The sequence below is a fragment of the Dermacentor silvarum genome, chromosome 5 (genome assembly GCF_013339745.2).
Source record: "Dermacentor silvarum isolate Dsil-2018 chromosome 5, BIME_Dsil_1.4, whole genome shotgun sequence".
Lineage (NCBI taxonomy): Eukaryota > Metazoa > Arthropoda > Arachnida > Ixodida > Ixodidae > Dermacentor > Dermacentor silvarum.
Genome location: NC_051158.1, coordinates 67,928,621 through 67,955,032, shown reverse-complemented (window position 1 = coordinate 67,955,032; position 26,412 = coordinate 67,928,621). Strand labels below are relative to the sequence as shown.

At 47.2% G+C, this 26,412-nt stretch overlaps 1 protein-coding gene across 1 annotated transcript in view; it reads left to right on the top strand.

The window, feature by feature from the left end:
- Positions 1–25,853, top strand: part of LOC119453461 (BTB/POZ domain-containing protein 6-B-like) — a 60,577-nt gene extending 34,724 nt beyond the window's left edge. The window contains exons 2-4 of the mRNA XM_037715494.2: positions 5,405–5,505; positions 6,737–6,957; positions 24,100–25,853. Coding sequence (XP_037571422.2) covers positions 5,405–5,505; positions 6,737–6,957; positions 24,100–24,817 — 1,040 coding nt within the window. The 3' untranslated portion in view covers positions 24,818–25,853. The remainder of the gene's footprint in view (positions 1–5,404; positions 5,506–6,736; positions 6,958–24,099) is intronic.
- Positions 25,854–26,412: the final 559 nt, after the last annotated feature.

Here is a 26,412-nt window from a genome sequence, read left to right as displayed (position 1 = left end):
CACCGGTGAAGTGATGTAACGTGAAGACCGAGCGTCTGCGGACGAAGGGATTCCCCGCAAGCTAGTCGACGAGTTCATCGAGCGTCTGCATTTCCGTAAGAAGTTCCTTCTTCGAGATTTGCCCCGAGTTGCGCCGAGATCGTCCGACTCCAGGACCAGCACGGTGAATACGATTGGACACTTAGTGTTCCTATTCATCTTGTACTTTACGTGTTGGACTCTTAGTGCTTGTCGTGAATTATTCTCCTGTGGTGCAAGTGTGTGTGTAACTGTCTTGTGTGAAGAATGTATTTGTTGTGTTTCGACAACTCTAGGCTCTGACTCGGTCTTTCGACAGCAACGGCGTTCGCTGGCGCACCAGAGGGCCCATTCTTAATTGTCCTTGCTGTCGTGGGATTATTTTCGGAAGCTGATAAGTCGGCTTTGGAATTTGGTCGGTTGTTTGCGCCTCGTTCACGGGGTCTGTGACACAGTCTAAGAGCTTGAATACTTCTTCTAAGCATGCAGTGAATAGCATTGGAGAGGTTGTGTCTCCTTGCTTGACCTCTTTCTTGATAGGTATTATTCTACTTTTCTTGTGGAGAACCAGGTTGCTGGGCAATCCTTGTAGATATTTGCCAAGATATTCACGTATGCCTCCTGTATTCCTTGATTACGCAGTGCCTCTATGACTGCTGGTATCTCTACTGAATCAAATGCCTTTTCATAATCTATGAAAGCCATGTAGAGAGGTTGATTGTACTCCGCAGATTTCTCGATTACCTGATTTATGACGTGGATATGATCCATCGTAGAATATCTCTTGCTGAAGCCAGCCTGTTCTCTTGGTTGGCTGAAGTGAAGTGTTGCCCTGATTCTATTGGAAATTATCTTGGTGAATATTTTATACAATACTGAAAACAAGCTAATGGGTCTATAATTCTTCAATCTTTAACGTATGCACACGGCCGTGCAACGCTTAAAACAGCGAAGCTGGTTGATCATAGCCCAACATTTTCCGGAAGTGCACGCGAACTTTTCATCTTATTACTCATGATGATGATGATTTCTTTTCGCTTGTCTCGAACTTACGGCCGTCACTGCGCGTTGTATATCGCAGCTTGCAACACCGACACCACGTTCCACCACGTTGCAGTACCGACAACGCGTTTCCAGCAGATCGGCTCCGTGAATGCGTCTCTCTGTCTCTCGCTCTCATTTTCTTAATCTCTCGCAAGCAAAGCGCGCGCAACCTTCTTCACCTCACAGAGCCATGATGTGCGAACGCACCAACTGTGGATGAGACGACGACGCTCGAACGCCAATAATATTGTTCGCATAAATGCATGTTTGCTTGCTTGCTTCTGCAAGCGTGGCTATATAGCCTTTTTTTTTCCTAGTGGTTACGACGCTCACATTGGAACGTGGGTAAGTGGGCTCGAATGCTGCCGCGGCAAGAAAGTTTATTTTCTTTTATTTCTTGATAGTTTCTTGATGCGAACCACGAACCACAAAAGCGGCTGTCTTAAACAGCTTTGCAGTTAAAATTCCAAGACAATCTAGAGAAACGCATTAAATGAATAGGCAACAAGAATGAATGAATGAATAAAGCCTTTATTTTAAGGAAGGGGACGGCTCTAGGCCGCTGTTGGGGATTAGGTGGGAAAGGAATGTGGGTTCCCGGATTGTTGGCTGAGGCACATCTTCATCTCACTCTTTGATCTCCAACTTTATGCAGACTTTATGGTGCATGTTCAGTTCCGCCGCTCTCGCATGGACTGGTCGACCCCTTCTACACTACTCGAAACAAGCCACTTTGTCTGCCATAGAATAAAAATGTGACGGAACAAGACCACTTAATGAAACATAATGAGAAAATGCAACATAATAAACAGAACAGAAAAAAAATAAAAACATTCGTAAACGGAGCAGAACTAGCAGAAAAGCTGCGCATCACATTAATTTTTTAGAGCTTTATGAACATTTTATATATTCATTTCAGTTGCGATTGTAGGAGGCATCCGGTTCCACTCAATAATGGTTTTGGGTATGAACAATTTCACAAAATATAAGCGTGGCATATGATGCGTTTGATCTGAAAGGATGGTCATGGCGTGGACAGACGGCTGAGGGCGATTGAAAAAAAATCGTCATGAAGCAATGGTTGATGGTAAATTTTGCGAAAGAGAGTTAAGCGAGCAAATTTGTGACGATGGGTAAGGTTAGCAAGACCCGCGCGAGCTTTTAACGCCGGGACGCTAGTGAAAGGCGAGTAATCTGAAAAAATGAAACGAGCAGCACGGTTCTGCAGGCATTCGATACTACCTATGATGTAGGCTTGATCCGGGTCCCATATGGCTGAAGCTACTCCATTTTAGGTCGGATTAAGGTGATATAAGCAAGTATACGCACCCGCGCAGGAGCATGTCGAAGGTCACTTTTTAAGAGGCCAAGAGAACGGTTAGCAGCTGCTAGAATCAAATCAATGTGATAGTTCCAGCTTAACTGGGACTGAAGGTGAACTACTAAATATTTGTAAGTAGAAGCTGTCTCAACTGTTATGTCATTAATAGTGTATGTGGTTGGGATAAGTGAGTGAGTGAAGCAACTTTATTGAGACCAGCGGATTGAGGCCTGGGCCTAGGCCTCGCCAGGGGCGGTAGAGAGACCCTGTCTCCCGGCCGCCTCTCGAGCTCGTTGGATGGCCCATAGTTGATCTTGCAGCTCTGAGCTGATCAGCGCGGCTTTCCAGCGCGGCCCAAGCTGTTCTGGGGAGACTGCATTTTTTTGTCGTACATGGGATGCGGCAAGAATTTCTTGTAAAGGAGATGAGCTTTGTCATTGGGCGCGTGACACCATGCTTGTTAATTTAGTTAGCAAGCGAATGTTTTAAACTTCATATGAACGATAAAACTACTATCCTTACTTCGTATAGTTGTCTTATAATTTGCTATAGCAATCAATGCTTCGCAACTGCGACATTTATTGTTTGCGCTTTCGCGCGTCCCGCACGTTCCGCCCTCTCTTTGTTTACTGACTGCCGTCGAGCAAACTCGGGCGAGCGAGAAACTCGGAGCAACCAGCATAGCACCCCTGCACCGAACTATCTTTGCAGCTATGTGCGCTTCGAACCAGAGAAGGGCTCTGAAAAATAACTAATTTGCTCTCGAATTTTAGCCTCACGCCTCTAAAACCTCTTTGCATTGCAAGAAAATGCCCCTCTTTTGTTGTACCCGCAAGAAAGAGCGTCGAATGAGAATAATCGAAGTTTCGGTATTGTGCACTATTCGTCGAAACTTATTATTAAAGCTCCCTGCGCGCAACTAATCAAAACCGTGGTTCTTTTGTTCGCGTAGTACACATTTGAGTCGAGTGTGCTAGCTAAAATTCTGCAGGTGAGGTCGCACAAGAATGTCCTGCCAAAACGGAGGACAAACGTGTTCGGTAATTTGAATGTCAGAACTTGGTTCCATGCGCTGCATTCTTCTGTTTGCCGGAGCACGTTCTAAGGTTTCGCACAATAGGTTGCGCGCGTTTCCTCTCGCTCTAGTTCTGTGCACTGCTTAATTCTCGCGCTGCTTTTCTGCGTGTAAGTTGAGCACTTCACTTTTCCCAGAGGCCCCGGCTGCAAGCACAGCGCAATAACGAGCAAACTTGCAAGCACTCGGCTAGGCGCACTAGCACGATGTCTCAATGCGAAGGCCTGAAACGAAATAGCAAAATGTCATTTTAAGCCACAGGAAAGTAGGAGAAACGAAACGTGCATACGATTCAAGAGCCCGCTGCGGGCTAAAGCAGCGACAGCTTGGTTATAGAGGGCGTGGACCTTAACTATCGCTACCGACGGATGGTGCCCTACTGTGAATATGTGCTATACGTGCCCCCGCCACCCCAGTAACCGCTCTTCCATGTTCCCGAATTTGAAAAACTTGCTTGAATTAATTTTGCGGAGCTGTCTGAAATTTCCAGTGAACAAGTGGCAATAATAAAATCCCTCTACAGCCTTGTACTTTTTATTACGAATTGAAACAACATTTTTGTGAACTTCGTGTTTTCTTCTGGCAAGTTTATCATTTGCACTCGGTCTGGAGAACATTTACTGCAAAATGTATGCTGAGGCATTCCGCGCGGTGATCTTCATTCACTTCGCATCAGGTATTTTAGCCGGAATGGTTTATAAGTGTGTTGTTATCACATAGCAGTGACTCCACACACAAAAAAAGAGTCGCGGTTGTGTGCTAAAAAGACCCTTTTAGGGGCGAAGCACCTTAGAGCCCGAGCCCTGTCCCTCGTTGTCCGTAGCTCTGGTTTGCATGGAGACCGCTAGGGGCGCTGCGGTGCACAAGGGCTATATAAGCGCTCTATATACTTTACACATGTACAGTATATATATACATATATGTACATACATACACACACATATATATATATATATATATATATATATATATATATATATATATATATATATATATATATATATACGCATGTATGTATAGTATATGTACGCCAAGCTCCGGCTTCCGGAGAACGCTTCCGGCGTTTTGCCCGAAAGATCCCCCGGTGCTTCGCCCATTCATCATCATTCACTTCGTGGATATGCGGTGTTTTCTAAACAATTTTTCGCAATGAAGCTACCGTCGGCCTTGAGCGCAAATTTACACAAATCTTAGGGGATTAAAATAATTACACAAATATTTTTTTTTCTTTTCGAAAAGGGGAGGGATTGGTCGGGTACTGTGTTAGCAGTCGCAGTAAACGTCAACATACAAATATACGAGACGGAAGTTAAATGCAAATGTTACCTGCTAACAGCAGCACCCGGTCCGCAACGTCGTCCGCGTAAACGTACCGCTGTTTAGGATGCTGATTTGATTTTTAAAAAATCTGGGGTTTTACGTGCCAAAACCACGATCTGATTATGAGGCACGCTGTAGTGGGGGACTCCGGAAATTTGGACGGCAACTCGTTAGATGGCGCTTGATATTGGGAATATCCCATAATCCCCTTGTGCTGTGATAACCCATGCTATCGCACACAAAGCTTTCTCGCTTCATCTGCTCTCGAATTAAGGGGGGGGGGGGGGGGGGGAGGCGTTAGCGACGGGGGTACGTCTTCTCCTCACTGTCCCTCCTGCTGTGAATGTTTTTTAATTCATCCCTCATCTCAAGTAATTTTTTCACAGCAAGAAGAAGAATAGAATTTATGTTCCTTTTACATTGGTGGCCCTTCCACCTGCTAAGGCCTACAACAATTGCCATCGTATGTAGCTCCGGTGGAGCATAGTGAAACTCGCGGTGAGATCAGTCTTTTCAAACGCCGTGCAACAAGTGTCCGAGTGTCCAGTGTTTTTTTTTGCGTGTTTTTTGTGACTATGGCGTCCTTAAAACAGAGTGTTGCCCTGATAAATTTGTTTCATTTCTAGACTACTGCACTTTTTGCGGATCCTACAGTAATCGGAGCCTTCAATGCCGTGGAAAGTCCTGCCGAGAAGTTTCAACGCAGACTGATGAAAGTAGTTCAGAGGTAACCCGCTTAATTTGACACAACGGCAACGCGCTAAATTAAGCTGAATGTAACTGTAATTAAGTTAATGCGTCAAAATGCCAAAAGTACCACTCTTACCAACAACATTATCGCTGTAATATTTCGTGCGTATTATGGCTGTAAATGTTTTGTGCCTTTAATTATGTTTATACTTCAGCTGTTGGCAAGCGCTGAAATAATTGTTAAAACCGAATTTTGGGGAGCGCAAAAATGGCATAAACGCAAGAGATTATTCCGCTACTATGAAAACATGGCAGGAGGTCCCATGATGGTAACATGCCCCTTATGGTATAGTGGCAAATTGTAATCAACCTAATGACAAGAAGAGGTTAATCACGATGCATTTCAATTTGAGAAAAATGCAATTATGCCGATCATTGTTCTTTTTCTTTCTTTTTTATTGTGGGAGAATTTATTGGTTTTATCTGTTCATGTTTGCAAAAGTGGATTTACTATGTGCGTATATAGGAAACTTGCACCTCCGTGTTTAAACACTCTATAGCTGTATGTTGAAAAATGTTAAGATTTCTTTAGCATATTCTGATTCCATCGACTGTCCATTAACAAAAGTTGTTAAGGATTGCTGCTTCTTTGTCGATTCCTGCTTTATGGCTTCCATGTACTGTCGACGGCGGCTCTTTTTTACGTAGTTATTAAATGAAATAGGATAAAGATAACCAAGGAAAGTTTTATCAATTCTTGTACTGATTATATAAATGACCAAACATCTTTTTTTTTGCGCTCTAGCTAATATTTTGCACTGAGAGAGTCGTCCTTGTGCCATTGCTGCCGAATTGTGCTAGCTAATATTGTATAGTAAGATATTGAACTAAATCTAGCATCCTGAAAGATATCACTGCATCAAATGAAAAATCAAGCAATAGAAAACGTAGCGGAACTAAGCTAGATGTCTTCCGCGAAATGATAAACAACTTTAAGGCAGCAAGCGAATACGCTGCTCTTCAGCGAAGTTTCCCAGCCGACGTCACACGCGGGAGGGCACCAGACTTCTCGACGCTAATTGTTGCATCTGTCACTGCGAAATTAGGCGACGTTATCAGTCAACACTACGGGACAGGAAACAAACTTTAACTAAAAACACGTCTTCCTTACGCATATTTTTTTATTTTAGCAATGTATCACTGATAATGTAGAATGAACGCAGCAGACGAAAGCCGGACGTCGTCTTTACTCCTCCCGTTTATTGCAGTTCTCGTTATCGAAGTCTCTCGAGTCCGGCGACCTTGCTGATGTGGAGTTCTCTGTTGAGTGCTCGCATTTCCCAGGCCAGCGTGCAACCTTCAAGGCGCATAAGATGATCCTGGCTTTGCAGAGCGACGTGTTTAGGGCCATGTTTTATGGCGACTTCGCCAAGGAGGACCGCATAGTCATCACTGACCTGCACCCAGAGGGCGTCCGTGGCCTCTTGAGGTAATGTTCCAGCTTCTTTGCTGTGCTCCTTTGCTTGACGTCTCCAAACCCCTACCCGCGGACAGCCTCCGACTGGCCCACAACTTATCGCTGCTGTCATAATGGCGACCATCTCGTAGTGGCGCTTACTCGCGGCGAGGCGGCCGCATAGCATGGGTGCTGTAACTTAAAGCTATTCCAATCAGTTTCTATTGCATTTTCTTCGTACGTCTTCCCCGATTGATCAAACATTGCCGGGGCAACGCCCACGTCGCCAGTTTGTCACGAGACGTCACGAAAACCTCGAAAACTCCCCATCTCAGGATAACGTGCATACGTCTGTTTATCATTTTCCCTGATTAGGCCGAACAAAAGAAAAATATTTCTTTGCGATTCCACGCCATTGCGTTCACACGGCGCCTTCAGCGTTGGCGCCGTGTGTAAAGAAGCCTGTCGCATCCTCGACGGCAAAAGCATTGCCACCCACACTCTTACGTGGTTCCCCGCTCACATGGGATCCATCATGGGAGGCCCCACAAACCTCAACGAGCTGGCCCACTCCAAGGCGCGAGGTCTCGCTTTCCGCGACCGTGGAGAACTCCCCGGCCGGCCAGGAGTGGTGGAGAACAGAGATCAACCGACAACATACAATGAAATTACGCAGCACTTTTATCTCGGCAGGAGAGACTTTCCCCTTCCTCACAAGAAGTTAAATAGAGCGCAGGCATTGACCCTCAGATTATTGCAAACAGGCTCGTATCCCAGCCCGGCTTTATTACACAAGCTTTATCCCGACACTTATGCCAGCAGTTCTTGCAGGCACTGCAATGACTTCGCTAGCTTAGACCATATGCTCTGCCGTTGCCCCTCGTTACGAGGCACGGAACAAATAAATGAGGACAAGTGGCTCTCCGCTATCAAGACCCCGATGCCGGGGCGCAACTAAGGGCTGTCCAGAGGGCCCACGATGCGGCGGTCGGGCATGGCCTGACTGTTCCAACGTGGGAGCGGCCTGCTGCGCGCTGAGTCGCGTACCTCAGGACGTTCATTAAAGTTTTGCATCCATCCATCCATCTACGCCATTGCGACTATTAGCCTTCCGCGAGTGGTGTAAATGTTCTCGGGCCACAATTAGTTCGCTTGTCTGTCACGCGACATCAGAAAACCACGAATGGTCACCACGCGAAAGTGACGTGTACGCGATCATCATCATCATCATCAGCCTATATTTATGTCCACTGCAGGACGAAGGCCTCTCCCTGCGATCTCCAATTACCCCTGTCTTGCGCTAGCTGATTCCAACTTGCGCCGGCAAATTCGTAACTTCATCACCCCACTTAGTTTTCTGCCGTCCTCCACTGCGCTTCCCTGCTCTTGGTATCCATTCTGTAACTCTAATGGTCCACTTGTTATCCATCGTACGCATTACATGGCCTGCCCAGCTCCATTTCTTCTGCTTATGTCAACTAGAATATCGGCTATCCCCGTTTGTTCTCTGATCCACACCGCTCTCTTCCTGTCTCTTAACGTCAGACCTAACATTTTTCGTTCCATCGCTCTTTGTGCGGTCCTTAACTTGTTCTCGAGCTTCTTGGTTAACCTACAAGTTTCTACCCCATATGTTAGCACCGGTAGAATGCAACGATTGTACACTTTTCTTTTTAACGAGAATGGTATAAGCTCCCAGTCAGGATTTGGTAGTGCCTGCCGTATGTACTCCAACCTAATTTTATTCTTCTGTAAGTTTCTCTCTCATGATCAGGGGACCCTGTGAGTAACTGACCTAGATAAACGACCTTTACACACTCTAGAGGCTGACTGGCGATCCTAAATTCTTGTTCCCTTGCCAGGCTATTTAACTTTATCTTTGTCTTCTGCATATTAATCTTCAACCCCACTCTTACACTTTCTCGGTTAAGGTCCTCAGTGATTTGCTGTAATTCGTCCCCATTGTTGCTGAATAGGATAATGTACGCAATAAACATGCATTGTTACGCCGAACAAAACTTAACTTTTTCGTGGAATAGCCAGGCACTGCCCCGTTCCAAAAGGAATAGACGATGGCTGTTCAATGATGGCTTCGGCACTGTGTACTTGGAGTTGTTGGCATGAAAGCCGCGTGGCCACACTTACAGCTAAAACGCTCACTACAATACAACACACAGTAGACGGCAGTGACGTCGACCACAACCTAATTGAGATCCTACCGCTCCGAAGAGGCCGAAAGAGCCTTTTCATATTGAACATCTACAGCCCACCCAAGCAGAAGCAGGCCAAGTTCGACTACTTGATCACAAAATCGATTACCCTAGCCAAAAAAATTACAGCAGATCCACGAGGTGAATGATGATGAGATTGGGCGAAGCTCCTGGAAGTAATCATCGGTAAAACCGTGAAAGTTCTTCCGTTAATTCGCCCGATAAAATTGACGTGAAACGATTGATTAAATGTTTTATCAAACTTTTATTGCTGGTTTCCGTTGTCCTTTCATTATGACCGCTTTGTGGTCGGTGAAATGCAAGCTAATTAAGTGGTTCTTGCACTGGTTGCAGATGAAAGTTGGCAAACACGATGTCGATGCAGGTGCCTCTGATGGTGGTTGGGTTGGGGTTTTCAAAGGAGATGCATTTGAGTCCGTACTTTTCTGACGGTGACGGCAACGAGCATCGTCAACTACAAACCTCTGGCGTCTTTCGTTAAGCAGCTGGCGTCTTTTCGTTGTGTGTGTAGGACGCAAGGGCGCGTAAACCCCGCTCGTAGAATCTCCATGTACTGTGCGTCCGAGTTGACGTTAAATATGGCAAGGAACTCTTCGATCGAGAGAAAGGATCCCCTTTCCAAAGCGGCATGCATTTCTTCATAGCATTGCTTGAGGTTCTGACGATATGCCTTTTCTGCCGCGTCTTCGGTAGGTCGGTGTGTGCTCGTATGGATAAGGATCCTTATCCATACGAGCACACACCGACGGCAACGAGCATCGTCAACCACAAACCTCTGGCGTCTTTCGTTAAGCAGCTGGCGTCTTTTAGTTTTGCTTTAATACCAACATCTGGCGTCTTTTCGTTTTGCTTTAGAAAACATCTGGCGTGTTTCGTTGGTTTATTTCATCAATCAACGGCGTTTTGAACAATACGTTTAGTTTACACCGACATCTGGTACTAGCGTTAAGACTGGTTACACACTACGACGGTGACGAACGGGTGCCGCTATAAGGAGCTTCCCCCTAATACGCCGGAAGCGTTCTCCGGACGCCGGAAGCTGGCTTTCGTAAGCGGAACCGGAAGTGGAAACGGAAGCGGAAGTCGGCTTCCGGTTATACTATACATATACATATATATGTATATATGGGTATACATACATATAGGGACACACAACGCCATCTATTGAGCAATTCATAAAACTAGACGTGGCTACCTACTACGACGGGGACGAACGGGTGCCGCTATAAGGAGCTTCGCCCCTAAAACAACAGCCTACTTATAGTAGGCGACTTCAACGCGGCTCACCAGGCATGGGGCTACACGACAGCCACATCAAAAGGTACTGCACTCCAGTATATGATACAGCAGCACTGTCTCACCATCCTCACTGACCCCGCATACCCCACACGTCTAGGAAAAAGCGTCTCCAGAGATACGTGCCCTGACCTCACCCTCACTAAAGGGATACAACAAGCCACCTGGCACAACACGGAGAAAACCCTGGGCAGTGATCACTGCATCCTTGCCACCACATTGTACGTTACACATGCACGCCGCCCGAAAAAAAGGATAACACTCACAGATTGGACAGCTTTTCGCAAAGAGCGAGCGGATGACTCCTCGAGGACTATTGCGGATCTCGAACAGTGGGTACGAGAGCTCCAGCAAGATGTAGACAGACATTAAAAACAGATCACACTCACCACAGACATTACGGCAGTAGACCCGCACCTTCTTCACTTGTGGGAGGCCCGTCGAGGCCTTGTTGGGAGATGGAAGCGGCAAAAACATAACCGGAAACTGAGACTACGTATAGCGAAACTCACGGCAACCGCGGAATTTTATGCTGGGGAGCTCACCCGTCAGAATTGGCGACAACTATGCAATAAGTTGCAGGGCACTCTTAGCACGGCCAAAACATGGTCGCTGCTACGCCATCTTCTTGACCCCACGCAAAGCAAAGCAGTCAGCCAGCAAACAATTCAACGTCTCCTCCACAACCATCCGGGTTCTGATGACGACATCCTGGAAGAGTTGAGGGTGCGGTACATAGGAGATTTCAAACCCAGACAGGGACAACCTCCCACCTACAGCGGAGGCGACAACCACGACCTGGACAAGCCGATCACCATCTCTGAGGTGCAGCAAGCAATCCATGCACTCACACGAAACACCACCCCAGGCAGAGACAAAATAAATAACAAGCTCCTGCGCAATCTGGATGACGGCACCATTCAATCTCTTACTGACCTATTTAATCATCATTGGGAGGCGGGTACGCTACCAGCGGATTGGAAGCACGCTGACATCATCCTCATTCCAAAGCCAGGCAAACCCTCCAGCTTAGAAAATCTTAGACCAATCTCACTAACTTCATGCCTAGGTAAGCTTCTGGAGCACGTCATTCTGAACCGACTTCAACCTTACCTAGAATCCAACGACTTGCTGCCCGAAACGATGTTCGGATTCCGGCCCCACCTTTCTACCCACGACATTCTCCTTCAGCTGAAGGAACAAGTCCTTGAACACATTTCACCACACAACACCGGAGCGATCTTAGCACTAGACCTTAAAGGCGCTTTCGACAATGTGGCTCACAATACCATCCTTACAAACTTAAGTCTTACCAACTGTAGTCGTAATACTTACAACTACGTACGCGCCTTTCTAACCAACCGCACGGCCACAGTAGGCATTGGCTCACTCAGAACTCCGACGTTACCTACTCTCAACAAAGGAACCCCACAAGGTGCCGTTCTATCACCCACCCTTTTCAACATTGCTATGATGAAGCTACCTGATAAACTCAACACAATACCAGGAATCAGGCACGCAGTATACGCCGATGATATAACTATCTGGACCACCACTGGTTCTGAAAGAGAAAAGCAAGACGCACTCCAACAAGCGACCGACGTCGTCCAGCACTATGCAAGAAGCAGCGGTCGCCGATGCTCCCCCGAGAAGTCGGAACTATTACTCGTTCGACAGAAATCCCGTAGAAAACTCAATGAAATACCCCACATTACACTCACCCTCGACGGCAAAGAAATACCCACAGTAAATCGCGTCCGCATCCTCGGCCTCCATATACAACAGGACGGCGGAGGCGCATACACCATCCAACGTCTCAAGCACACAACTTTCCAAGTCATGCGAATGGTCAGCCGCCTCACCACCAAACAACACGGCCTGAAAGAAGACGACGTGACCCAGTTCGTACAGGCCCTGATAATCAGCCGAATCGCCTACGCTGCCCCGTACCTTCCCCTCACTCCCAAAGAGAAAGATCAGCTAGACATACTTCTGCGGAAAGCATACAAGCAAGCGCTCGGCCTACCACCGGGAACAGCCACACTCAAGCTCGAAGCCCTAGGAGTCCATAACACAGTCAGAGAAATCATAGACGCCCACCTCACAAGCCAACGAGAACGCCTAGCCCTCACACCAACAGGCAAGAAGCTCCTAGCGCGCCTAGGCTACCCAACACAGGGCCGAGGCCACGAAAAATCAATATCTGGCCCCCAACATCCGGGAGCATATCAAGGTCGCCGCCATCCCCAGAAGCATTCACCCGGAACATCATGCCGGCCGTCGCAAAGCTCGCGCAAATACTCTTCAAACAAGATACGGTAACCTCCCCACCATACTATACACAGATGCCGCGCAGTACCCCAGAAAAGCAGCCATGGCAGTCAGCGTTGTCGACCATAACCTTCAAGAGGTGGTCTCGATGACGGTCCGCACAGCCAACGCCCTCGAAGCGGAGGAGACAGCCATCGCCTTAGCCATCACCTCTAGTCAAACCAAAGAACACGTTACAATTATTACCGACTCCCAATCAGCTTGCCGTAGCTATGCCAGAGGCAGAATATCTTCCATCGCCGCCCGACTCCTCAAACAAGCCTCTAAATTACCCGACGTTGAAATAGTATGGACTCCAGGACACGAGTCCCTCCGTGGAAATCAGCGTGCGCACGCTGTAGCCCGAGCTCATGCCACCCGGGCGCCACAGGAGAGGGATACGATCGCATCTATTCAGCCTTTACCTTCACAATACCACGCCATATTAGAACACCACAGATTGAACAGACGTCAATACCCACCCCCGCACAAGACCCTCTCACGCGAAGACGCAGTAGCATGGCGACAATTACAAACCAACACATACCCCCATTTAAGCAGATTGCACGCAATACACCCTGCACTGTACTCGTACAAATGCCCCCTTTGCAACGACTACGCTTCCCTATATCACACCACATGGGCATGCCCCAAAATACAGGTAGTCCCGCATATACCCAACCCCACACCCGAGCAGTGGGAGGCCGTGCTGACTAGCTCGGACCTTCGTGACCAGCAACAACTGGTGCGGCGATCCCGGGAGACCGCAAGAGCCGCAGGAGCCGTGGACTGAGGGCACCTCCCAACACAAGCAGGAAGACGCCTGCTTGTTTTTTTTTTTTTCTTAATAAATGTTTTTCCTCCTCCTCCTGTCCTGTTGGCATGAATTAGTTTCTTTGGGCGTAACAAAAGAATTTGCGTTGCAGTATAACGTTGCCGAGTTAGGAAATTTGCCGGCGCAAGTTGGAATCAGCTAGCGCAAGACAGGGGTAATTGGAGATCACAGGAGAGTCTTTCGTCCTGCAGTGGACATAAATATAGGCTGATGATGATAACGTTGCCGAGCCTTTTCGGCATGTATATAACATCACTCTACGAAATGTACTTACCTGAGCATCCGTTTTGGCGGCATTTCTTACGCCACCGCATTTTTCGACGAGCCACCGCAAGCTATACAAGGGTGAGTGGACCAATCGGATGGCCATCCACTTCCCACACCAGGTTATCTACTTTCACTGCGCTAGCTTGGCCAGCTTCGCCCTACCGAAACCCTCTCATCTTCTGCATGCTTCAAACCAGACGGGAAGGTTTGGTTTGCTACCCTACGCTGAGGAGAGAGTGGAGGGGGAGGTAAAATGACAGGAAAGTAGAGATAGAGAAAGAAAGGGAGCACAGATGCACAATCACAGTCTGTCACTGTCACCGTATACAATCACTGCACAGCACAGTAGCACTTGTAGCACTGTAAACACCAGTTCAGGCTACAGCCGCTTTTCCAATTCTGTAGTCCTTAAAAACTGCAACAGAGCTTCTGTCGCCCTCCGCTGCGATGTCTTGTTATGGCGGCATTCTAAAATGGTTTCCTCTGTCAAAGCTATTTGATCCAAGCGCGCTATCGCGATTGCGAGCGATCGCCTCTGTAAATCGTAGCGAGGAGAGTTACAGAGAAGGTGTTGAAGAGTCTCCTCGCTCCCACAGTCATCACGTGAGGCGTCGTCGGCCCATCCGATTCAGAAAGCAAAAGACTTAGTAAAGGCTACTCCTAGCCATATTCGATAAAGTAGGGTAGCTTCGCGTCGGCAGAGACCAGCTGGGATGCGAAGGTGAAGAGAAGGGTCTAGGTGGTGCAGTCGATTGCATTGAAAACTTCGTGTGTTCCACACGGAGAACGTTAAATCACGTGTGATCATTCGAAGTTTTCTAATGGCATCTGTCCTTGATAACGATATCGACTGTTCTTTGTCGCCTTGAAGAGCCGACCGAGCAGCGTTATCAGTGTGCTCGTTGCCTATGACGTTGCAGTGACTTGGAAGCCACTGAAATGTCAAGCGGTGTCCTTGCTCAGCCAAGGTATGGATTAACTCTCTAAACTCGAATGCCAGTTGTTCATGTGGTCCGCGCCGAAGGACTGATATATAAAGACTCCAGTGCTGCCTTCGAGTCACTGAATATCGGCCATCTTTGAGGTTGTTCCTGGCTGACGAGACGAAGTGCAGCGCAAGAGTTGCAAGTTCCGCAGCCGTCGATGTCGTTGGGTGACACGTCTTGAAACTGATGGGGGTGGCTGTCGCATGGAAAACCATGGCTCCAGAGGAACACTGGAGAGTGGTCGATCCATCTGTATAAACATGTACGTGGTCGGCGTACCTCTCGTACAAAAGGAGCAGCGTTCTGTATAAGAGCAGGTGATGACAGCTCAGACTTTTTTCTGATTCCTGATACCGTGAGGCGCACTGCAGGTCGAGCCAAACACCATGGAGGAATCGATGGCTTAGTTGCGGGGGTGAAGGCTGATGGAAGGTGGGTGTAATAATCCGAAATCGTACTACAAAATGATGCCTGCGGCCTTTGTGACAGTAGTGTTGCAAGATGATGAGAACGAGCACGGGCAAAGTGCCTAATGTGCACTCTCAGCACTTCCACCGCAATGCGTGTTTTATGGTTTGGTCTTGGGAAATTGCTATAGTCACCACTGTTGATGCGCATTTAGGCAAACCAAGGCAAACCAAGGCAAACTCTAAGAGCCCGAGCTTGAATAGCCTCTAGAGCACGAAGCTTTGTCCGGCAAGTGTTGGTCAGTACGGGCAAACTGTATCTCAGAAAGCCCGAAAAAAGAGCCCTGTACAATTCCAACACTGCATGCACTGACATCCCCTAAGTCTTTCCGCCCAGAAACTTGAAAAGTTGGGAGATTGCTGTCAGGCACTGTTTCAAGTAGGTCACGTGCGGGCTCCATGAGAGATCTCTGTCAATGATTATGCCCAGAAATCTGTGAGTCTTCTCATAAGAAATGATCTGACCATTTATAGAAATGGCATAAGGTGTCATTGGTTTGCGAGTGAATGCCACCAGTGCACATTTATCTGACGAGATTTCAAGACCTTGGTTGCGGAGGTATACAGCTGTCAGAGTAGCAGCTTCCTGAAGCCTTGCACCTATCTTAGGGCATGTCACACCTGAAGTCCATACACATATGTCGTCTGCGTACATTGATATCTTGATCGCTGCTGGTAAATGTTCAACAAGACCAATGAGTGTGAGGTTGAATAGGGTGGGGCTAAGTACTCCGCCTTGAGGAACGCCTCGGTAGGTGTAGTGTCGTGCGGTTTGGCCATCTCCGGTACTCATGAAGAACGATCTCATAAATAGATAATTAGAAATCTATCGAAACACGTACTCGACCCCCAAGGCCAACCATCTCAAGAGAAGCGAGAATGGCATCGTGAGATACCTTATCGTATGCCCCCTTGACATCTAAAAACAAAGCTGCAGATAATCTTTTGCACGACTTTTGATGCTGGACATACGTAGCAAGATCAACAACACTGTCTATTGATGAGCGATCTCGATGAAAACTAGCCATGCAATTTGGGAACATGTTGTAGTGTTCCAGGTACCACTCCAAGCTGGCAAGGATCATTTTTTCCATTATCTTTCCCACACAGCTGGCCAGCGCTATAGGGCGGTATGAGGTGAGTTCAAGCGGAGACTTGCCGTGCTTCAGGAGAGGGACCAAGCGACTTGTCTTTCATTCTTCGGGAACCGCACCATCTTGCCAGGATACGTTGTAGATATCTAACAGTTCTCTCCGGGCGCATTCACTCAGGTTGCACAAGGCGCGGTATGATATTCTGTCTGGTCCTGGGATTGAAGAACGCCTGCATAGAGCAAGGACCGCCTCAAGTTCCTCCATTGTGAAAGGAAGATCAATATGGCAGTCACGCGAAGCAGGGATGTCATTGGGGGCTGGAAATCCTGGACCAGTCGCTTGGCCAGCGATCCTTGCACAAAAGTCTTCATCAACATCTAGCCGCCTTTGGAAGAGCGCCAGTGCTTTGAATGGGAAGCGTTGTTCAGGGAGGGAACGTAGACCACGTACGGTTCTCTAGATGTGGGAAAGTGGCGTCCGGGGGCTAGTGACTGGCAAAACATTGTCCAACGTCTGGATGAAAGGCTATCCATGCCACCCTGTATATTATTTTGTAGTCGTCTGGCTGTCCTAAGGTCATCGATTGATTTTGTACGTCGGTATCGCCGCTCCGCACGACGACGGAGTGCACGAAGCCGCTCCAACTATATATGCAACTCCAACTGTGACCATGCGTGTGGTGTCGCGCATTGCACACTTCACTGTTTCCTCTAATCCAGAGGACAAGCCCTCTCGGCAAGCATCTTCCATGGCAGAGGTAAAAGGCGTCCAGTCAATTAATCGAATGGTGTTCCGTGAGAAGGACCAGGACAACGCTTTAATAATTAGGTACGTGGGAATGTGATCACTCCCGTGGGTCTCGATATCCAAAAACCATTCAACACATTTTGTGTAAGAGCTGGATACGAAAACCAGCTCAAGACAGCTGCCATAATTCACGCCGGTAGAAACGTTGGGCTGCCGTCATTCAGGAGTGAAAGGCCGTGGTTGCAGGCGAAGTTTGCTAGCCTTTGTCCTCTTGCATTTGTCCTTGTGCTTCCAAATGCCATATGGTGCGCATTAAAATATGCGATTATGACCCATGGAGCAGGATACGACGCCGAGATGTATGCCAATCTCTTATCCATCGTACTCAATAATAAACTTAATCAAACTTACTTAAATCAAACTTACTTGAAGGCGATATATAAGCGCCTACAAGTGTAAACATGACTTTGCCCTTTTTAACTGTTAGGCAAACATATTGATTGTCATCATGAGGCGGAATCGGCTGGCGAACATAGGTGAGCTCACGACGAATAAAAATGATTACTTTGCTGCATGCACCAGTTGTCGGTGACATAACAGCTTCATATCCCGATAACCTGACTGGCTTTGATACATTAGAATTACATATCACGATGACTGAGAACATATTCGTATTGAAAGACGGAAGACGACCAGGACAGGCAGCACTGGCAGACCCGTTTATTCCACCAGCACGGCCGAGGCTCCAACACGAAGAAGAAGAGAAACAGGGATGATGATGGCTATATACAAATGAGAACGATGAAGTACGTGAAATGTGCTTACACTAATGGGAAGGTCGCTGTCACGGTGAAGACGGAGGGCCTGAAGCTCGTCCAAGCGCTGGCACGTCGATGTAATATCTTGAACCGAGGTAGGATTTTGGACAGCTAAGGCGTTGAATGCGATGGAACCAATGCCTTTAAGAATATGGCGAATGCGTTCGGCTTCCGTCATTCCAACGTTGGCGCGGCGGCATAGAGCCAGGACATCTTCGATGTACGATTTATATGACTCTTGCGGAAGTTGAACACGCGCAGCGAGCTTCTGTTTGGCGACTTCTGAACGGCCAGATGAAGACGCGAAAATTTGCCGCAAGCTGGTAGTAAACGCTGACCAGTCGGTGAAGTCAGTTTCGTGGTTAAAATACCACGTCTTCGCAACGTGGGTCGGATAGAACGCGACGGTAGTCAACTTCTGTCGATCGGTCCACCCATTGGCCGAACTCACGCGGTTGTAGTTGTCGAGCCAGTCGTCGACGTCTTCCCCGCGGAGACCCGCAAAGACTGGTGGATCACGATGAGGGGTGGTAATGGTGCACGATGTCAGTGCAGCCGATGTCGTAGGAGCAGGAGCGTCAGGGGTAGCGATAGTGCCGGCGGCCGACGCAGGGGTGGTCATAGCTGTGGGGGTGGCCGGGCGCAGGCGGCGACCGGAACGTAGCTCCAGGTAGGGCAGGAACGCAGGAGGACGTCGGGATCTTGACGCGCCTCCACCACTTTGAAAGACGGAAGACGACCAGGACAGGCAGCACTGGCAGACCCGTTTATTCCACTGGCACGGCCGAGGCTCCAACACGAAGAAGAAGAGAAACAGGGATGATGATGGCTATATACAAATGAGAACGATGAAGTACGTGAAATGTGCTTACAGTATATATGAACTGACGGAAGTTTGAAAGGCGCGATTTTAGTCCTCTTGCGGTCCACTGGATAATTGACGCTGCCTTGACTTCTCGAAAGGATGGGTGATGGGCCATGTCTCTATGCGAGAGATTCAAGCTCTGGGCTTAATGCGTCCGGTACTTTCAGTGCACTTCGAGGAGACGTGTTTCCAAGGTTCGACAAAATCACTCGGATGGCATCTATGAGGGGACACTAGCATTGAAATAACTTGACGATGAGCTTTGGGCATGTCATCAGCAGCAGGAGTAGGCTCCCCAGCAGGCTTGACAATCTGTGCTTCTTTGGGAAGTTGCTGGCTCGGAAGCGCAGGCCATTCTCCTGGAGAAAGATTTCTCTCAGCTGACTTTCTTGTGCTGTTCAGCCCTTTTGTGGCCTCACTGGAGATGTGGGTGGGGGTGTCTGTACCTTCTTTGAGGACGTTCGGTGACGCCGACGCCGACTCCGGATCGTTTCAGCAGCCTCCCTGTGGGATGAATGGTCCCGAACCATTAGCTTCAAAACTGCGAGCTCTTTCTTGATGCGAGGGCAGTCCTTAGACGAGGCAGCATGACAACCATTACAGTTGCCGCACTTCAGGACCGTAGCCTGGAAAGTGTCTTCCGTATGAGGTTCAGCGCACCGGGGACACAGTATTGAGTATGGACAGACTCCCTTAACATGTCCAAGCCTAAAGCAGTGATGGCATTGAAGAGGCTTTTGTACGAATGGCCGAACCGGGTGTCGGAAATGACCGACTTTGACGTGAGATGGTGGGCAATCTCCTTTAAAAATCAGTTTGACACAATGATGGAAGATGAACATGGAAAAGATAGCCTGGGTAGCGATTATAAATGCTTAACCTTAAAATTTAGGAGATACACGAACGCAAAACACGAACCACTAGCATCAGAATTTCCAAAAGTGAATGCAAAGCGAATAACACAGATCGCAAAAAAAAAAAAAACATAGAGAAGAAAGTGGAGGCTTTTCTTACACTAGTCTTAGAATATAAGGAACTGGTAAACCTTAAGCAAGAGGAGATAAGACAGACGAGGAACAACAATTGTTGGATTGGAAAGAGGGAAAAGAGCGAGAGAGAAAAACATTTATTTAGACTATCGAGATCGTTGATCTTGAGGACGAGTGGGTGGTGTCCTTATTCCAGGACTCCACTGTCCATGGCTACTCGACGAACTTGCTGGACGAGCGCTTCTTGGCCTGCCAGGGTATCGCCGGTCAGCTGTACCTCCCACCGCTCAAATGACGTGTTAGGCGTCGTTAAGCGTTGAGGTTTGCCCCCACACCCCCACGAGATGTGGAAGAGATGTAGGGGTGTGTCGTCGCACGAGGGGCACATGCCGCGATATGTTTGTGGGTACATTTTGCACTATCTGTGAGGTTTGGAAATGTCTTAGTCTGGATAAGTCTGAGAGCTACATGCCTCTTCAGTGATGAGGTTTTTGTGAGGGGGAGGATAAATCCTGCGGTTGAGCCGCTGGATCTCGAGGCGGTCGCAGTAATTGGTCGGCAAGGAAACGAAGGTAAAGGGTGGGGACTGATAACGCAAATTATAGGAAAGCTTGAACAGGCGTCTAGGGATCATCGAGAAGCCAAAACGTTGGGATTACACAAATAAGTGCTCCTTAGATGGAACAAATGCTGTACAAATACTTAGTATCATATACATGCAGTACAAGTACTTAAGTGGTGAGTGAGCTCGTGCAAAAAAGAAAATTAAATGCACAAGTAAGCGTCTGGTGCATAACATTCGCAAAAGAGACAAAGGCACACCAAAGAGATGCTGGAACCATGTAAGAACACTCGGATCTCCAACTGAACATTCGCGAACGGCTATAAGGGACGAAGACGGTAACATTTTGAAGGAGACGATGCGCTTCAGTACACCCGAGATGTTATCAGGAATATCTATGTCACAAAACAATTCTTAATTCAGATTCAGATTCAGCAACAACAGAAACGCCTGACAGATCAGCATTTAGCATAGAAAACGTTTACTGGAAAACCCCGATGAAAATGTCCCTGATAACACGTCCGCAGAATCAGCTGAAATATCAATACAGCTAATCAAAAACGTCGCTCTATAGAACAAGGCACTGCTGATTGGTGCCATTGAGCAAGTGATCAAAACGAACAAAATTACGGTTGAATGGTGTGAAAGCAAGATCAACCTTATCAACATAGGCAAGCGTGACAAGCAAAGGATGAGCTCGTACAGGCTAGTTACAGCAACGTCAGTCATATATATAATGGCAATGCAAGCCATAAAATTACAACTGTCGAAGTGTGTGGAGAAAAACGATGTACTGAGGGAACTACAGAATGAGTTCAGGCCAGGCAGACGCTTAGAGGATAATGTGTTTGCATTAGCTCAGGGCATATAGATTTCAGTACCTCAGAATATACCTTTATGGATAGCATATGTAGATAGCAATTCCCTGCGTATGATAACGTAGGCAGGGAATTTTATGGGATATTATCAAACACGAAGGCATCGATGACGATAACGGGGACCTGCTAAGGGAGATATATGTATAGAGATAACCGAGTACAAAGTGTATGGGAAGGCCGAAAATGGTTATGACGTGGGGCAAATTCACCAGGGACTGAAGCAAGGACGTCCTCTGTCTCCATTGTTGCTCTTGCTTTATGTTAAGGGTGTGGAAATATGACTAGAAAACAGCGAATTATGATTTGATTTATCCTAGATGCGTGATGTACAAATGGTGCAACAGAAGGTCCCTGGAAAGATGTATGTGGACGACATAGTGCTACTAGCGGACAAATAATGCAAGATATTTACAGACACTTGCGAATATGTGTGGCAACGCAGCGACAACTATAGGCCTTAAGTTTAGCACAGAGAACGTTGGAATTATGATCTGTAATGAAGAGACGAGTAATTACGTGGTGTTGATTCAACAGCAAGTCATGCCGATAGTCAAGTAATATTAATACATAAACGAAGGCACTTACTGAAGCACCCACCAAGATAATCTGCAAATAAAGGGTAAGGGGGAATGTAGCAAAAATGAAACATAGATAACTTTGAGGCCACAATAAATATGAGGTGGTGCGCGGAATCTGGAAAGGAATAATGGTGCCAGCGCTAACGTTCGCAAATGCCATTCTGTGCTTAAAATCCGATATCTTGTCGGGGTTTCAAGTTAATCAAAGATAAATATCTATTATTATTATACCAATTAATCGTGTTTGTATATTTGTACCAATTATGCATACTGATTTCGTCTTTTTTTGTGATGCCCCCTTTACCCAATGCCTCTCACGAGGCCTGTAAGGACTTTTTAAATAAAATAAAATAAATCGGTAGGCCGGTTGGCCACCACAAATGAGGCAGTGCAGGGTGATATGGGTTGGGCGTCTTTTGAAGTCAGAGAAGCGCAGAGCAAGCTTAGTTTTGAAGAAAGACTCAGAAACATGGATGAAAATCGGTCAGCTAAAGGGCACAGATATCTGCATCTGAAAAGCGTGGGCACAGAATCGTGGAAGAGGTCAAGAAAGTTGTAAACCAAGTACAGAGTGAATAAAGTGTAGACAGCCAGGAGTCATCAAAAAGAAAGTGAGAGAAGCAGAGACAGTGAATTGGATGCAAAGAATGGAAACAAAAAAAAAGGATCAAGGAGATATACACGAATGAGAAGAAATCACAAGGGAAAATCTGTACGGTAAGACGAAGGGAAGTAAGTGCCTTGCTAATTGAGGCTCGAGCTGGTTGCCTAAGGACAAATACATACTGGATCAAATATTCGCAACAAATTGAGGTATGTGTATGCGGCAGCAAAAAACCGGGGACCACTCACCACATCCTAGTGGAATGCGAAGGGATATTCACCCAGCGAGACCAGTAGGTAACGTACACCTTACAGAAGTGCTTAGATTTATAGTGGACGGGACCATCAACCCGGTCAACAGTCGAGATAAGCAAGAGACGTTTAGAGTATTGGTGGAAAAAAAAGCAGGGAATGCCGGGTCCGTCACAGGCATAGGTAGCGGCACAAGGTAGTTAGAGAAGTTTTGAGGAAGAGAAAAAAGGTTAGAGAGATGTATACCAAAATGCTAGAATCAAAAAAGACTCGTCATCCCGGTCCTGCGAAAGCTGATGTCCAGCGAAGCTGTTGCAAAACGACCACTACATCTACTAAGTGGAGTATGCAATGCATTATTGATGGTTTGTATGCTTGTTTTGAACTTATCTATTCAAACGTACCCTGTACTGTACGTTTAATTGTGTGCATGATTCGAATGAATGCATGCACTGTTCGCTTCACTTTGCTGAGTGTTTGTAGCCTCTGAGGATGACTCATTGCATTTTTCTTGCTTAGGGGGATATGAGCCATTGATGATGATGATAATTTTTGTTCACGGACAGGACCCGAAAAATTCCGACCACCGAGAGGCTAAAACCTTAGCTGTAAAACATGTATAGTATATCTGAGTAACTCAAACAGGCTAGGTGACTATATTTGCAACCGCTCCGTTTCAAAGGGGATGCCAATAAATTATTATCATCATCACCTATTGGGGAAGCGCGAAAGAGGAATCCCGCTGCAGGCCCCACCTCATACATAATTTGTTTCGGCAGGGCCAATACGTTTTGCCGCTATATTGATTCAATGCTCAACGCATTACCGTTCAGAGTCATCGGGCGATGGTTTATGCCACATTTGTGTTTTTTCTTTTTGACTACAAGTTGCGCAGAAGACTCGCGGCCCTTCCACTTCCCAGCTTCTTTCAGCAGACACTCGCCTCTCTACAGAAAGCAGAGCATATATAGCTATCATTTTCTCCATCTTGATATCCGCCAAAACTGAATAGCTTCTTTCTGCTCCACAATTTCCACTTTCTCTTGAACTTTCTATCCTAGCTGCATCCCTCGCCTGTTCCTCTCTCCGTTTTTATAAATGTACGTGGCTCAATCTTGCGTTATTGGTGCAGTGTTGCTCGGTATAACCTTGTTTACTCTGTCGTTACTTCTTGTTTTTTTTTTCTTTTATTATTCTATAAAGTTTGGTCGTATATAGTAGTTGCTTTACGGTTTCTTGCTTTTGTTTCTCTATGGGCTATGGTTTAGACTTCTGCGGTTGTTTCTGGGCACCCAAAATGAAGCTTTATTTACTTATTTATTCACTGATTGATTGATTGATTGATTGATTGATGCCTTCATTCATTCATTCCTTCATTGATCATGCACGCAAGGCAGGTACTTCTATAGTGGCCGCCTGGATGTGGAAAACGTGCACCAGGCTGCTTGCACCCGCACCGCTGCTTCCAAGTACCTCGTCACGAAGCTGGAGCAGAGATGCATCACCTTCGTGCACTGCCACACGAGGTTGGACGACGTGTGTCCTCTCCTGGACTACGTTCTGACCATGGGCGAAGAAGACCTACGCGCTCCCGCCGGTGACCTCATCCGCAAGGACAGTGCCGGCGTGCTTTCCTCTTCAAAGTTCAGGTCCTCCACCGAGGACACCGTGAAGTACGTGCTCCAACAAGTCACCAATGTATCGGAGGCATCGGTGCTAAATGCCGTCTACGCCTGGGCATATCAGCAGTGCCCCAAGCAATCCTCGGGTATCGGAAATGCTCTTCGGGCAGTCATGCTGCCACTGTTGCCTGAACTGCGGTTCCTCGCGCTGACCGCGACGCAGTTCGTAGAAGGTCCGAACACGTGGGGAATCTTTACCGACGCAGAAGCACGGGCCATTCTTAGCAATATCATCAAAGCAGGCTCGGTGCCTATGCCAAAGGGATTCTGCGAGATCCGTGAGCCCCGTGTGCTGAAACGCCATTGCAAAAACGAGCGTCTTCCAGTGCGTCCCAGTGTGGAAAGTGCTGTTCGTGTAGGAGGCATCGTATTGGGACATAATTTAATAACATCACGCCGGTTATGCGGGGAAACCAGTCGTCCGTTTATTTGATTCACGGGTTCGAAATTTAAAACCGGACAACCACAGTGATCGGTTATTCAGCTAATAGTATCCGGATATTTGGATATTCGTATAGCCTTTGTTCTTCTGTACTTGTGCCGAAATTACCACTCTTTCTCCCTTGTATTCTTATATTTGTAGTTATTTTTGCAACCGTTCGTGCAAACGCGGTATATGCTCTGGTTAACCTCCTTACCTATCATTTTTGTAATCATCGATTATTCGTATCCGAATATTCGAATATCCGTCTAACCAGGTTATTTAAACCGGATATCCTGAATATTCGTCTCTTGAAATCCCGATAAGAGGATAAGCGGTTTTCGAGACCGGATTACATCCCTCCGGTTGAACCGGATAGCCGGTTTGACGCACAACTGGGGACGCTGGTGTTCGCTGGGAGTCACTGGGACACAGGTGAGATCGCTGGATAAGAGCTGGGTCACACTGGCCCCGACGCTGGTTTCACTGCTATGACGCTGGGGCGCACTGGTGTGCGCTTTAACACGCTGGTTGTCGCTGGAGTTCGCTGGCTCGTACTGGAAACTGCGCTGGTTTCGTTTGTACTGCACTGCTCCCAGTACGCCACAAATTTATCAGTAGATACTAGTCTCCTGTCCTAAATAACGCTATATTTAGGGGTCATAAATCTTTCGTGTAGCAGCTTGGAATAAAGGTGCTTGAGGTGCTCTGTCCAGGCATCGATATGCAACACTGAAGATCACTTGAATTCGTTTCTTGCATTTCGATTTAGACTGTGCCCATAGCTGTATATATTCTTGAACGAAATTACGCAAACGCAGATAACGCCTGGCTTTCTAGTAAGTTGTATGCAGCCAATAACTGCGGCTTGTCGCACCGTTGTGTTGTGCAGTCGACACGAAACCCAGCAGTCGTTAAGAGGCGTTCGAACGGACCCTGGGAAGCCTGCCGCTGATTGATATTGTCGCACCAATAACACAGCTGAGGGAAGTCGTGCGGTTCTACTTTTCCTAGTGTACTAAAATATTATAGTTGAAAGCAGTGCTTAAAGTCACCCCCCCCTCGGCGGTTCAACTGTATCACTGCGGCACTCATTCGACAAGCGCCAGAGGTGATTTCCTAACCAGTAGTGCCTTGTGCGGGGCAATTCTAACTCTCCAATCTATTTTTTCGATTAATGATTTCATCGCAATTAATCGGTTGATGTGACATAAGCAAAAAGACAGGTATTGTACTGCTGCATGCATTTCCCCGAGGCGCTGCCCATGACGATCACCACCTTTGTTCGACTAAGATTCTTGGCACAGCGTAGTATTTTATGAGTCATCTGAGCGTGCAGCTACTGGTCGTGAATTAGTGACAGTTCACATTGGCTTGTTTAGTTTACCGGTTACTTTTCACTTGTTTAGTTGTGCTAGAGTGTACTAGACGGGGAGAGTTACTTCAGCGGACGCCTTGGCAAGCGCCGAGGCTGAAGCAAAAAAACGTTGAAATTGCGGCGGCGCAGCCGTAGCCCCGGCCAATAAGCGTTGGCTCCGGCTGTTTCGGCAGCGCCCATTGGCTGAGGCGAGCTCACGGGCTGAGTAGCTGTCGTCTGCTCGAATCAC